We start from the raw sequence: 15,039 nt of genomic DNA, 5'->3' as shown, positions 1-15,039 counted from the left end.
AATGGAAGGATGGGTGCCCTCGAATGTGCTGACCGCGAGACAGGGAATGGCGGAGCACGGAGGGCCTCCTGATCATGACGTAACGATCACGCGCTTCCCTTTCATCTTTCATCCCACCAATCGCTAGAAGGAGCGGGAGGCGGGGTGCAGGCACATGGGCCAACGCCGCTCGCCGCCGCCTAGGGGCATACAGGGCAGAGTCATAGAGTTCCCAGTCCTCCTATTACCAGAGGGGATCTTTAAAAAAAGGACGATAAGGGAAGAGCGGCTTGTCGTCCGCTCATAATAATGTACTTCCGGGTGAAGAGGCTGCTTCTTCCTGTCCCGGCCGCCAACGTGCTGAGTGCTTTGAGGCCCGCAATTTTGAGCGGAACGGTTTGGGGTTGCCATGACGACTTGAGGGGACCGAGCCAAGGCCTATGCAGGTTAGTCGGCGTTAACTGAATTGTTTCATAACTGAGAGGCAACCTTTATGGCCAGAGAGAGGAGCGTCTGTTTTCAAAGAGTTTATAGCTCAATACAGGATGTGGGAAGAAAATAATGGGCGGAGGGAAGCTATTAAATTTGAAAAAAACAAAATAAAAAAATTCCTTCCAGTAGCACCTTAAAGACCAACTAAGTTAGTTCTAGGTATGAGCTTTCGTGTGCATGCACACTTCTTCAGATACACTGAGACAGAAGTCACCAGATCCTTCTATATAGTGAGAAGGTGGGGAGGGGTATTACTCAGAAGGGTGGTGGGATTGGGTGATTGGCAGATGGCTGTGATGAGCCTGTTGACGACCTAGCTACTTTGAGATCTTGTATAGAATGTCCTGGGAGATTGAAGTGTCCTACTAACAAAGTAGCTGTTCTATTACAAAGGAATTTCAGAAATAGACTGGAAAGAGAAGCTGCTGAATTGCAACTTATTACCAAACTTAAAACCATGGAGAGACCTGGTCTGAACAAAGACATTGGATTCTTATCTCATTATACATGACAAAGCCATTTTTCGTGGACCTGCCCTAGAGTGAAGGCCTTCTGGGAAATGATATATAATGAGCTGAAGAAGGTATTTAGGTATACCTTTACTAAGAAACCAGAGGCCTTCCTTCTGGGTATTGTCGGCCAGAAGGTGTTAAAGAAGGACCGAACATTTTTTATGTATGCAACAACGGCAGCAAGGATACTCATCGCTAAGAATTGGAAAACTCAAGATCTACCCACACTGGAAGAGTGGCAGATGCAGCTGATAGACTATATGCAACTGGCCGAGATGACTGGCAGGATCCGAGACCTGGGAGAAGAGAGGGTTGAGGAGGACTGGGGGAAATTTAAGACTTATTTACAGAAATATTGCAATTTGGTTGAATGCTAAGAAGGATGCTAGATCATAAATAATTGCCTACCATTGAATTAGATTTGATTTTGATGATAAGTGAGAAATAAGGAAAATATAAATTTATTTTGGAGAATTGTTAGATTTTACCTAAATGAGCGGTGATAAATATTGTAAACAAGTGGGTAATTTGCTTGGAAAAAATCTTTTGCAACGATGTAAGTGGGAGCGGGAGATGAGAGGGAGTCCAAAGAAGAGACGAAATTATGTTATGATATAAGTAATTTTTATTTATGCATTTGTATTCAAAAATCTTAATAAATATGAAATTAAAAAAAAAAGACAAAGCCATTTTTCACCTTCTCATCCCTTGCTTTTTCCTGTAAGACCTATTGCAGTCGTTAAGAGTCGTCAACAGGCTCATCACAGCTATCTGCCAATCACCCAATCCCACCACCCTTCTGAGTAATACCCCTCCCCACCTTCTCATTATATAGAAGGGTCTGGTGACTTCTGTTTCAGTGTATCTGAAGAAGTGTGCATGCACACGAAAGCTCATACCAAGAACTAACTTAGTTGGTCTTTAAGGTGCTACTGGAAGGAATTTTTTTATTTTGTTTTGACTATGGCAGACCAACACGGCTACCTATCTGTAATTAAATTTGAAGTAATGGAAGCGTTTGGGCCTGGCGTGACCAGGCGAAGCTCAAGGGTGCTTTCTGGGGAACTCAGTCATGGAGCATCTCTGTCTGCCCTCACCCCTGACACCACATAGGTCGTAAGGTATGGCATAGGTGGGGGCGGTTCGTAAGGTATGGGCTAGGTGGCAACTTGGGTTGAGCCAAATTTGGCCCACAGACTAGCAATTCCCAACCCCTATTTTGGACTATAACTCCCAGCCTGGTGGCTAAGGCCAGATTATAAACTAACCCATGTAGGGGATGGAGAAATATATTATATCCGGTGCTTTTTTCTAAAAAAAATAATATATTTAGGGCTACCTCGGGTTACATACGCTTCAGGTTACATACGCTTCAGGTTACAGACTCCGCTAACCCAGAAATAGTGCTTCAGGTTAAGAACTTTGCTTCAGGATGAGAACAGAAATCGTGCTCCAGCGGCATGGCAGCAGCAGGAGACCCCATTAGCTAAAGTGGTGCTTCAGGTTAAGAACAGTTTCAGGTTAAGTACAGACCTCCGGAACGAATTAAGTACTTAACCCGAGGTACCACTGTACTCTCATTTTGACTCAAGAAAATCACCATTTAATAGTTCAAATCAGAAAAAATAAATACAGTAAATGGACGAAAGTGCAAAGATTCACAATGTTTAGGGGTATGTGTACACCTGTGCACCCCCAGAAAAAAGCATTGATCATTCCATCTCTCATATATATGCATATGCATCCCAAGGTATGTGGTTATTTGCTACGGTGCAATAGGAAACTCGCATTAATCAAGGCCCATTGTGCCCATTATGTTGGTTAACCTTCATAATAAAATGCTTTCCTCTGAGTTGCTTTTAATACTAAAAATAGCCTCAAGCTATATAAGAGAGAGGGCATGATTCAGTTTTAATATATGCCTGCATTCTTTAAAGTTTAATAGTAAGAATCATTTTATTCAGGTTTCATTTTAATTTTTAATTACAGCATCTGTTACTTTTCTATTATTGATTGGATCTACCCAGCTTCTGATTCTCAAAAGCTCTTCCCACGCTAAGTCTTCCTGGGTCTCTGGTTAATTTATTTTTCTCTTGCCCTGTCTGCATTTGGTTTAGTTGCTCACTCTGATGTGTTTTTGATAGTGTGGTTTTTCAGTGTCCACCCTTTAGTGTACGTAGCTTCCTTGGATGTCTTGATGACAGAAAGGCGGGGTAAAAGTGTTTAGAGGTGTTTTCTTGTTGTTCATCCTTGCATCCTGTCCCGCCCATTTCAGACCTGTAAACTGGAATCCACCCACATGATACTGTCTCTGTCTCTCTACATTACTTACTTTGGAGTGCACTATTAACTCTGACAGAGGGACGCAGGTGGCGCTGTGGGTTAAAGCCTCAGCGCCTAGGGCTTGCCGAGCGAAAGGTCGGCGGTTCGAATCCCTGCGGCGGGGTGCGCTCCCGCTGCTCGGTCCCAGCGCCTGCCAACCTAGCAGTTCGAAAGCACCTCCGGGTGCAAGTAGATAAATAGGGACCGCTTACCAGCGGGAAGGTAAACGGCGTTTCCGTGTGCGGCTCTGGCTCGCCAGAGCAGCGATGTCACGCTGGCCACGTGACCCGGAAGTGTCTCCGGACAGCGCTGGCCCCTGGCCTCTTGAGTGAGATGGGCGCACAACCCCAGAGTCTGTCAAGACTGGCCCGTACGGGCAGGGGTACCTTTACCTTTACCTTTATTAACTCTGACATCTCTTTCATAAAGCTTCTATGTTGCATCTTAGCCCATTTTCTTACACCCATATTTCATCTTTTTTAAAAGAAGAAAAACATCAGCAAAAGCTGTACAGTTTATTTCTACCTTTGTATACATTTTTTTTATGGACACAAAAGTAGCAATCTTGTGCCCTTTGAAAAACTTTCCCCAGCCAAGTGGTCTCCAGATTTTTTGGATTACAACTTTCACCATCCCATTGTAGTCCCAACAACATTGGGCGTGGGTGTGTGCCAGTTTGGAGAAGGCTGACTTAAAACAATGCACTAAAATGCACCATATTCCTGTTGAGTGCTACATGTCTCCCCACCACATTCCTCAGAGCTTTTTGTCCCTTTCCTTGCTATGAAGCAGAACTTGAGACTTGCTTTGAGACACCAAGGAGGGGCTTAGAAGCAATGACTTAGCAAGGTGCTTTTTCGGTGTATGTAGTTAGAAGCAGGGTGGATAAAATAAATTATTTAAAATATAAATAAATCAGATTTTTAAATTTAATTTGGATTTTTTTATTTAAATTGGATTTTTTTAAAATTTTGCTTTTGGAGGAAAAATCTTTCTAAAGATGGTTTTCTATTTAAGTTACATTATAGTCCAAATGCTATTCATCAGGAAATAAGGATTTGTTTTTAATTATGTAGCATGAGGCTTTACATGCAATGTTTAAATTTTTAGGTAAATGAATTCCATTAATCCATTTACAATGTCATGCTCTTCCAGAGGTTTCTGTAAGATTATTTGGGGCAGCTTTTCTAAGAGAAGATATTATCACAGATGCTTGTTTTTGCAGTTCTCAAAAGGGTGAATTTGTGTCTGCAGAGATAACATGCCTTCTCTTCATAGGAAAAATATTATAAAATAAACATACAGAGTTGAGAAAAAAACTTTAATCCCATTGTTCCTTTGCAAATTTATATACACAGAATCATGCTAAGTTCCAAGAGGTTCAATGAATAGATTTGTTTTGAATGGAATAGATCTACATAAGTAGCTAAGTGTGAAGCAGTAAAAATGAAAGTGCAACCTTGTGACCAGAATACTCCACAAGTCTTGGGATCTTTGTGTAATAATTGTGCAAGTCAGTAATTTTTGATAAAACTGTAAAAAGCACTTTGAAAATTTATTATTCCAAAAAAATGAAACCTTCATCTGGTTGTAAATATTAAGATTATAACACCAAGAATGAGTCTTTCTGTAAAAAAAAAAAAAAAATGATTTAAACCAAGTCTTACTGACTAGTGATTTAAATTGATTTGATTTAAATCAAATCCACCCTGGTCAGAAGAAAATGCTGACCCTCCACCAATAAGATATGGACCACCTGCTCTCTAGTGTCAGTCTCTTGCTGCCTTTTTGTACACACATTTGGTGCAGTAAGGTTTATGACACCCCTCTGCTTAGAAACAACCCCCAGGGGTATTAGACTCTTAATTCAGGGGTGGAGAACCCTCAGCCCTTCAGGTGCTGCTGGAGCACACCTTGTGTCATTCCTGACTTAGTGGCAGCGATGGCTGGAGCTGATGGAGATTGGATTGGAAACCACATCCCTGCTGTAAAGTGTTCGGGGGGGGGCTTCATGTTTCACACAACAGCTGCTGGGAGCACCCATCTGTCATTTTTTCACCCAAAATGTCAGTTCCAGCAGAATTGACAACCACTGCTCTCCTCTACTGGATAAACAGTCTGACGGAGAGCTTCTATTTTAGAGCAGGAGTGGGGGAAGCCTGTGGTCCTTTGAGCATTGTAGGGCCATTGGCTGTGCAGCCTGGGGTCCATGAGAGCTGGGAGTCCAGCAAGTTTGAAGAGCCACAGGTTCCCCATAAACAATGTGTGAAAAGTCAGCCAGCTCTCCTGAATCATCTTTTCAGGCATGTCTGGTGCTGATTCTCTTTGGTCATGTGAATTCACCTTTAGTGGCAACCACACCGTCACACAGTTTTCACCTTGGTTTAAGGATGCTCACTGAGACAGGCTTGGTAGCTTTCTCATTTATTGCTCAACTAAAGGTCATCACAGTTTAAAAAAAACAACAGCAGGTATTCATCGTATAGAGAACTTGATGAGGCGTGATAAGAATATGAGAATTCTACCTTGTTGAATCAGAGGCAAGGTACATCTGTCTCGTACAGCAGGCTGGTGATAGCCTTTGCCTGTTTGCCTCTGGTGTTTGGTGTTAAATCATATGCTGCCTCTGTGCCCAGATATCCCATGTATCTCATAGCTGAGCCATCTAATCTTCTGGCTGTCCCCCCTTCTTGTGGTAGGAAGTTCCATACATTAATTCCAAGTTGCCTGAAGAAATACTCATGACGGTTCCAAGCCCTCTGCTTGGGTTACCTGAGAGGAGGCTTATCCCTGCTGTGTGGTTTCTACCGGCACCCACAGCCCTCCACCACCATGTCCTGGTACGTCTTCAGAACCACCATGTCGTGTTGGTCCAGGTAGAGCATAGCGATGGGGCTGAGGTCCGTCGGGACGCAGCAGGCCTTGGGCACCCTGGAGTTCACCGAGCTCAGCATGGTCTGCACCACAGCGTGGCTGGAGGAGTTCATGTGGTCGGCCAGCGGGAACCGGCACTCCCCGGAGCAGTAGAAAGCGTGGTAGCCGCTGGGGGCAACTATCCAGTCGTTCCACCCAACCTCCTTGAAATCTACAAACAGGCGCTGCCTCCGGCACCTTGTGCTGCCTTTGGCCTTGGGCTTCAGGCCTTTGCGTTTGCTGCGGGAGGCTGGCCCCTTGGAGGCTCTTGGAGCTCCTTTCTGGGGTAGTCCACCCGGCTGGCTCCTGCTTTGTCTCTTCCCACGAGTCAAAGGCTGCCCCCTCCGGTCGTGACTGTAGGTGACCAGCAGAGGCCTTTCTAGAGCCCACTGGGCCTCCTCCTCTCCGGGAGACCGCCTTGCGCGAAGCGGAGCCTGGTGCTGAGGAAGCTCGTGGCTGCCGTTGGGGTGCTCCACCTCAATGAGAAACCCAATGTGGGGCCTCTGACCTTTGGCCCTCTGGAAAGCAGCGGTCACGTCAAAGCTCTCCCACTTGGGCTGCTTGGGAGCCAAGAATCTGCGAGCCAGGAGGAGACTGCTCTTGTTTCTGGAAACGGGTAGGGGGCCCATTGCGTGGTATATGTTGATGTGGAAACCCCTGCTTTCCTTCTGCGAGTGGTACAGGCGCAGCTCCAGGGCAGTCAGCTCCTCTTCCACAGGCAGCAAGCTCAGGTTGAACAGGAAGTAGAGCGAACCATCTAGGACTTCAGGGGTGTTTTCCAGATCCTCTAGATGTGAAACAGAAGCCGGAAAGGGATTGAGGACTGAGTGTTTGGGGCTGGCCTTGCAGATGTTGCTGAAGTACAGCTCCCATCGCCCCTGGCCTTGGGCCAAGCTTGCTGGGTCTGTTGGGAGTTGTAGTTCAGCAACATTCACAAAGGTTGTCCATGCCAGGACTACAGGAATTGCCTTCTTGCATCCAACCAAGTGTCCATCTAGCCCATCTGTGTTTTGCCCCCTGCATCCTAAGAAGCTCTCAAGCAACAGCTGTTCCCTGTAAATTGTCTTAAAGTTATTGCCCTAACTTTTTAAAATAAAAGAAAATACTTATTTGTGGCTATTCAGTGTGCAGCACTTTTTTCTTAGACTGTTTTGGGATTTTTAAAGAATCAGAACTGTATTTGGCATCCCTTTCTGTGGAAGTAACATGTCCTTGCCTGAAGTGGTGCTGGGTTCCTGGCTCTGCTGATAAAGCAAGCGCCTCCGACCCTGTGTGTGGCTCTGTTGCCTTGCTTGCTCTGCAGGTGGCGCTGTAACCCAAGGCAAATCATACACCTCCCAAAACCCAAGAGGAAAAAAGAAGAGATCTTCCTTAAGTAAGCCGAGCATGGGGGCATTCTTGAAGTATCTTGGCATTAGGGAACTTTGCTTTCCTTCCTCCTCGATGAAGCGTGTTTGACCCTCAGAGTCAAAATCAGAATTGTAGAGTTGGAAGGGACCACAAGGGTCATCTATCAGTGCAACCCCCTGCGATGCAGGAATCTTTCAATGTGGGGTTTGAACCCACAACCCTGAGATGAAGAGTCTTGCGCTCTCCCAACTGAGCCTTCTACCAGGTCAGGCTATTTGTCAGCCTCTTATTGTCAGCCATGGCTGGCAGTTGCTCTCCAAGGACCAGGGCAAACAGGGGGGCTTTCCTTTTAACTGGGGGTGTCAAGGATTGAACTTGGGGCCTTCTGCATGCAAAGCAAGGTTCCTGCCTGCTGAGCTACCTCTTTTTCCCTTTACGCAGTGCGGCCGCTTATCTACAGCTTTCCACCTCTCCTTCAACCCTGTCCCTGGCTTCTAGTTTTGTGCAGTCACTTCAAGGATGGAGAGCCTGTGGCTGTCTCTAGTTGGACTCCAGCTCCCATCAGCCCCTGCAGCTGGCATGGCCAATGTTCAGGGAGATGATGGGAGATGTAGTCTAGCAATTCCTGGAGGGCCTGGGTTAAATTTCCCCACTTTTCTCCCCTCTGCTGCTACCCCAACCGATTTTTCAAGGCCCCAGCCACCCCAACGGCCCAAACGTGGAATTTGAAGGCGGACGTGGCAATCGCAAGCTCACCAACATGGTGGAAGGTGCGGATGGTGTTGGCTCTCCCGGCTTGTTCCTCCAGGAAGGGAAGCTCTGTCTCTTTGAGGGAGGAGGGAACCTTCCCCAAGCAGAACTGGTACAGATCCAGAAGATATTGGGGGACCACAATCCCCGCCCTTGGCTCCGGGCGCCGTTGCAAGCCCAGGCGTCTCAGCAGGATGGTTTGGAGGGCTTGGATCGGGACCTGCTTTGAGGAGTCATGCTCACCAGCAGTTCCTGGAGAGGCCGCTAGGAGGCTTCCAGATCTCCAGAATTCAAGAGGTATAAGCAGGACCACCAAAACAGCCAAGTTACCAGAAACCATTGTGGAACTGGGGAAGGCAGAGGGAAGACAAAGACATGGTTGGTGAATGTGGCTTGTAGACAAAATTGGATTTCCTGGGTTGTTTTTCCCTTTTCGTCTCCACTCCCTGCCACCGCCCCCCCAAAAAAACAGAAAATAAAAGAATGCATTCGACTTGGAATATGTATACTGTAGATTAAAGTATAGTTAAAGGGAGCCAGTCAAAAAGCTGGGTTGCCTTTTTAGCATTGTGCCCCCTGCTGGTAGTGGGGGAAATTACCCCATGCTGCACATCAGTATAATTTGATGCAGTTCAGTTAATTCTGTGGCATTAGGATATAGCCTCAGAGAGCATATGCGTGTTAAATTTCTCCCAGACCGTCTCTGCAGGATGCTGCAGGAAAATTGCTAGCAGAGGTCTTAGTGAGTACGAAAGAAGCCTGAAGAAAGATGCCGCTGCGGAGACTTTTGAACAGAGCAAAACCCTGGGGAGTTCAGATCCCTTTATTTTATCAAGTGCACATTTTGCTTTGCAAAAGGGTTTCAGTGCCAAAAAAAATGTGTTGCGAGAAGGCAGAGGGGCTTCTTGGAGCAAGCGAGTTAGATTATTGAGAGTGATGTGTGCTGCGTTTTTTTGTTTTTGTTTCAAGAGCATGTCTTTTGCCTTTGGAAGAATTCTATGGTAGATAAGAGAAAGTCCTGGTGTTTGTTAATGTCTTGACATCCCTGCTCTTCCTTGATCTTCCATTTGCCTAGGCTTGGGGTGGGGTGGGCAATCATGCCTGATGCCTCACTCACCCTCCCAATAGCTTACCACAGAGGAAGTCATCCTCTGTCATCCATAGAATTGTAGAGTTGGAAGGGCCCGCGAGGGTCATCTACTCCAACCCCCTGCAATGTAGGAGTCTCGGCTAAAGAACCCCTGGCAGATGGCCACCCAATCTCTGTTTTAAAACCTCCAGCGGAGGAGAACCCACCGATGAAGGAGAGAAACTGAGGCACAGAGAGCTTGCCCTATAACACCCACGAAATGGGCACAGTTTGCTACAGGCCGACATTTGCAACTAGCCTTGACCATAAGCACTCATGTCAGCTGTACCCCGGAGATTGCACAAACCCTTTGAGGTGTTGTGCAGATGAATGTGGGAAGATTCTGGAACGGTGGCTGTAGCCTTGCCCTCAACGTGGCACCATGCACTAGTTGGGTGGGGTTTCTGCCAGAGGTGGGCAGGCAGACTGGCAGTGGGTGGAGCTTCTCATGAGGGCATCTTGCTGCAGGATGCTATCTTGAGACACCCTCTTCAGCAAGCCCCGGTTAATACATGTAAAATTAGCAGAGCAAGCAAGGGCCCATCCAGGGCACTACCCGTAAGAGCCCTCTAAGCACGTCCACAAGGAGGGTAGTGTTGCTTTTCTGAAGTGTTGTTGACAGTGTGGATGTCCGTCCCCCCCTCGCCCTGCTCAGAAGTACTTACTTGCAAAGGTTGAGGCTGTTGGCAAGCATCCATTTTCCCCACTCCTGCAAATCCAGCAGCTTTTCCTTGCCGTTAGGTCTCTCCCAACCTTGCTGCTGCTTCTCTCGGGTCACCCAAGCCAGGGAACAGCCCGCACTGCCCCATGGCCACCCCACTTCTCCCTGGCGACCTCCGTCGTCCTTCCCTCGCTCAGCAAGTGAGCCAGAGGCCAGCCAGCCTCCCAGTTCTTCTCCAGAGCGCTGGGGCTCTGCCCACCCTGCCTGTGGAGGTGCCGTCCTCGCTGCCTTCAGGATGTGATGTCAACCAGCCCAGGAGGCCGAGCCAGAACAAACAAGTTTGTTGTGAGTTGTCGCCTCTTCGCTCTCTCCAGCACAGCACGGTGGCCCGTTTTCTGGACTCGCCACTCGCTTCGGCCCTGCCAGGAAGGCAAGAGAGCTATGCCAGCTCTGATCCCAGGTGGGGAACAGGAGGTGACTTGCATCTCCACCCCAGAAAATTATGGGACATCTGCTTCACGAGTTAACAGCTGGGCCAAGGACACGAGGTAGCCAAATTTGGCCGACTCTTCATCTCCCCACTGCCCAGTTAGCAACAAGGCCTTCAAAAACACCCAGAAGGTGCTGCTACCATGAGCCAAAATTGGTGACTTGACACTGTTTGAAGGCCGACCCTTCCAGTCTGAAATTTGGGCTGCCTACCACCTGGAGCTGACGTTTATCAACCTGCTACTAAGGCACACTGAAAAACAGGGACATGGGGCTTCGCTTGGCATGGGGCTAGTTTTCACAGCGTTTCTGCCGGCAGCCCAATCTACAAGCCTGCAAAGTCAATGCAGGCTTTTACATTGCAGCTTTGACTGCCCCCCCTTCTTCAAAGTAACACGTGCGATTATTCTCAGGTTGCGTTCAAACAGAAGCTGGTGCCGTCCCAAAGGCATGAGCCTCGCCAGAAAAACAGCCAACCCACCCCCTCCCCAGGCCCCGTTCTTCCTGGCGTGCTGCCCAGGAGTGCAGGAGATCTGGGCCAGGTCCTTATCAGGCCAGAGGGGGAGAGGGCTTTCAGGGGCCGGCGCTTCCTCCGCCACCAGACAGCACGCGCCGGGAACGAGCTGTCTGTGGAAAGAGCGCGTCAACAGGGCCTGAGGAGGAAGCGCTGCGGTCATCGCCCAAGGCAGACTCTTGGAACAAACACACGGTGCAGGAATGTGGCCTCGTTGGGGACCTGGGTGAGGGGTTGGGGAGAGGTAATCTCCTGCAAGGCTGAAGCTTGTGGCATTCCCTCCCAGAAGCCTAAGCTTGGCTGCAGGCACACATTAAGCCAGATTGAATACGCAGCAGTTCGGCTGTCCTTTCCCAAGGCAGAATTGCAGTTCCTTAAGCTGGAGGTGTGCAGTATAATGGCTGCTTTAGTTGAGATCCCTGGATTGCAGGGGGTTGGACTAGATGACCCTCAGGGTCTCTTTCAACTCTCCAATTCTGGGATGCCTTTTCTTCATGCTCATGCTGAGGACCCTGACCACTAAGCAAGCCACCATCATTCCCAAGCAGCAACTTGTGCTTTGAGTCCACCACCGACACCGGTAAAATTCTGCGGGAGCTTCCATGGTACGTGGTCCATTTGAACCATGGGAAGGTTTCCTCTGGCACTCCAAAATTGAAAAATCGGGAGCTTTTTGACTCCCACCAGGTGGTTCAGAGAGCATGCTGAACCTGTAAGTGTCCTGGCTACCCACTTGAATGACTTTGGAAGATGATGGAGTAGATTCACTGTGTGTGTCACAGCACTGTCAGGCAAGGAATGTCCAGAATGAGGAGTTAACTCTTTATTGTCAAAAGTACACTTACAAGTTGGGGAAAGGCATGTCCACCCATATGCTACCTCCTTCAGCTACGCCCGGTTTACACCCAATGAGGCAGTTGCCGCAACAAAGAGCCCTCGCCCCCAGTTTAGGTATATTCCCTACCCGAGTTTTGCACTGGCAGGTGCAGACTACAGCTGTGTGTAACCTGCTTTTACTGCTCCCACTTCAATCCTCTTCTAGTCCTGGAACCCAGAGGCAGAGATGCAGCAGGTAGCTTCATCTGAGGACAGGCAGCCCTCTTGCAATCACACCCATGGCAGAACCTCACCCAGTGGCAACCGACTGGAAGGAGGCAAGACGGGCATGACAAATTGGGCAGAGAGGCAGCAGAAGGGCTGCTCTATGGCTGGATCCTTTGAGCCTAGAGGACTGTGAATCATGCTGCTTTCTCCCAAAGCTAGTGTGTGCTGCCCTGCCTTTTTGGAATCAGCCCACCTCTGGGGGCACGTCTCCACTAAAAACCCAACAGAGGTCAACTGTCACGAGTTTTCCCGTTGCAAAGAACTTTGGGAATTCCGAATCGGCCCAGGGGTTAACCGCCTCTTCTTCAAGCTACTGTCCACCAGGGATGCTGTGGAGAGGAAGCAGTAAATTCATTTTAGGTAACTAGAGTTACCTAGCGTTTGGCTAAAAGTCTAAGCTTCTGGATTCAGCAGCATCCATTCCTGGCCCAGGCCAACCCCTCTTGCTCTCCTCCTTGCACCAGAGTTGTCCTTGGCTGCCGGCGGCTGTTTCTCCAGCTCGCTGTGCAAAACATCCTCTTCGCTGCTGACCCTGGGCTTGGCCGCCCGCCACAGAGGATGTTGGCACAGTGAGGGAGCGTCAAGTTGGTGCCGCCACCGTCCAGAGGGGAAAACAGGCTGTCCTCGTGCAGCAGCACTTCCTGTTTACAGGCCCCCATAGGCCTGTGCTTAACCCTCTGCTGCCTGAAGACCAGCAGCCATGGCTGCTGCAGCGGGCAGAGAGCTCCCAGCTGGCACAGGGCAGAAGTGACCCAAAATTCCAAGTCAGTGGCTCACCTCTCCCCTAAATCTACAGCACAGGGTGGGAATAATTTTTCATTCTCTTATGGGTAATGGGGGTGGGACACAGAACAGCCATGCTGCATACTAGTGGTGGGCAGGGCCAGAGACAGACCTGGGCAGAGCAATGGGTGAGACTTTTCCTTTTGTACAGTGTGCTACATTCCAGCTGTGCAAAGGTCAGAGGTTTTCTAGCAAGAGGCTTCATTGCCATTGTAGGACACAGTCCAGGCAGGCAAAAGCACTTCAGGGGCAAGGTTGACAGAAGAGAGTAGCCTGGAGGGAGACCCAGGGCCTGGAAGGCTGCTTTTGCTCGGAGGTTCCCAACCCCTAACCTACCACCCACCTAGAACAAAAAGTACATTGCTTACCTAGAGCTGGTTGTCTTCAACCTTCCCACACCCCATGACCCACATTTAACTCAAACACACATTTGGAGACCCATTTCTCGAATCTTCTATTTGCACGGTGGTAGTGCTCCTGTTGACACCCACCAGTTGAAGACAGGATGTGAAATTTGTCGCCATCTTGATCAGGTGTGAGAAATCCGAACATTAAGGCCACGGGACCTAGAAATCTTTGTAAGTCTGGGTTTTTTTCTCTCTCCTAGCGCAGAATCATAAGGTTCCTTTAACATACAAGCTTTTCTTTCAACATTAAAATGGGCTCATACCTCTCGTGATTATGGAACACAGCAACAAGAGCAAAAAATCCTGCAGTCTATTTCAAACACTTTAAACTACAGAGGTAACTTGGTCTGCTCAGCAAGGCGAATAGGAGGGCAGAATGTATTCTAAGCCATAGAAGCACCTACCTCCTGAATTACCCTTAAGAGTACCTGCTGCTGCTGACACAAACAAGGCACCAATTGTATAACGTATTTCTCCTCTTTGCCATCAGGGGTGCACGATGAAGGTGCCGGTTGCGGTCATCCGCCTGCCCCATGGACCCGACGGGTCAAGCCGCGGCTTTGATCCCAACTCTCCCCGTTTCCAGGCCCTTGGTCCTGCCAGCCTCTCCTCTGGGAGCACAGCAGACCTAGAGCAGGAGCAGCAAAGTCGTGTGACGCTTCGAGAACGCTACCTGCGCAGCCTCTCAGCCATGGCTGGGCGGCCCGTCAGATTCACCATGTATGAGAGGGTCAAGGTCACAGCTTTGTTTGGCGCATCCGACATTGACATCCTGAACTTCCAAGTCTCCGAGCTTCAGACTCCACTGGGGATACAGAGAGAAGCGCTGCTCCGATGTTCGGACATCATCGCGTACTCCTTTGAGCTTTGACAGATCTGCCTTTTTACTATTAAAGCACCTTTTATAAGCAAGTGTTCAGTCCTTTGTGAGTTGCAGAGAGCAGGCTCGGTTTATTCCTAGCAGACATGTCCAGTGGGCTATAACAAATTAAGGAATGAGTTTGACCGCAGAGGAGGCTGCCTGCTACATCTCTTCATGATTCACTGTTCTGCACACACTGCCTCCCACTCTGATTCTGGGTCTGTGTTGCAAGTAGGAGCTGTAACAAAATGTCACAGTATGAAGTGCTGCACCCCACCGCTTTCCTGTTTTGTTTCCCTAGTATTGCCAACATTACAAGCTCCCATTTTTGCTGTTTCAGGGGTCTCCCCCATAGCCTGCTAATTCCTCCTCCTTGTGGGCAGCCCCATTTTAACTACGCTAGCAATGACGCAGCATCAACACTGTAGAGGGAATTATTGTATTTAAAAATGGGGTATCAGAGTTTTTAGGGGGCTAACCAGGTTGGGATAGCTGGGATAGCAGGCTTGTTGGTTTTTGAATGTAGATTATGTAGATTTTTCAATTTCATTGTTCTGTATGGGACAATGACAATAAAGATAATCATATCGTATTCTCTCATGCAATAAAGCATTGCAATACAGCAAATGCCGATTCAGCAGCTGCTTCTAAACAAATGGCAGGACTTAAAACCTTGTCTCCCTCATCCCTGGAGGGATGGCAGTTGGCTGCAGATGTTTGCTGCTGGGTCTCCCGTGTCCTTTGGCATTTACCTGAAACTAGCCGTGCACTA

The 15,039-nt window shown here is 48.4% G+C and overlaps 2 protein-coding genes across 6 annotated transcripts; one reads left to right on the top strand and one right to left on the bottom strand.

The window, feature by feature from the left end:
- The first annotated feature begins 181 nt into the window (after window positions 1–181).
- GEMIN7 (gem nuclear organelle associated protein 7) lies at window positions 182–14,317 on the top strand. Of its 5 annotated transcripts, none has more exons than XM_079985832.1 (2): window positions 182–425; window positions 13,896–14,317. In XM_079985832.1, exons 1-2 carry the CDS (start codon window positions 420–422, stop codon window positions 14,274–14,276), a joined length of 387 nt encoding a protein of 128 aa, XP_079841958.1. In that variant the 5' UTR covers window positions 182–419; the 3' UTR covers window positions 14,277–14,317. The 5 variants fall into 5 exon arrangements, with proteins under 5 accessions (XP_079841958.1, XP_079841962.1, XP_079841960.1 ...); XM_079985836.1 differs by lacking the exon at window positions 182–425 and adding an exon at window positions 2,010–2,104; XM_079985834.1 differs by lacking the exon at window positions 182–425 and adding an exon at window positions 10,485–10,568.
- LOC307221229 (bone morphogenetic protein 4-like) lies at window positions 4,613–10,341 on the bottom strand. The gene is made up of 3 exons (XM_079985620.1): window positions 10,113–10,341; window positions 8,325–8,665; window positions 4,613–7,005 (listed from the first exon to the last, which is right to left on the bottom strand). The coding sequence occupies exons 1-3, from the start codon at window positions 10,139–10,141 to the stop codon at window positions 6,110–6,112; spliced, it is 1,266 nt and encodes a 421-aa protein (XP_079841746.1). The 5' UTR covers window positions 10,142–10,341; the 3' UTR covers window positions 4,613–6,109.
- Window positions 14,318–15,039: the final 722 nt, after the last annotated feature.

Source organism: Podarcis cretensis (assembly GCF_951804945.1).
Source record: "Podarcis cretensis genome assembly, chromosome: 8".
NCBI lineage: Eukaryota > Metazoa > Chordata > Lepidosauria > Squamata > Lacertidae > Podarcis > Podarcis cretensis.
This window is presented reverse-complemented; position numbering and strand designations above follow the sequence as displayed.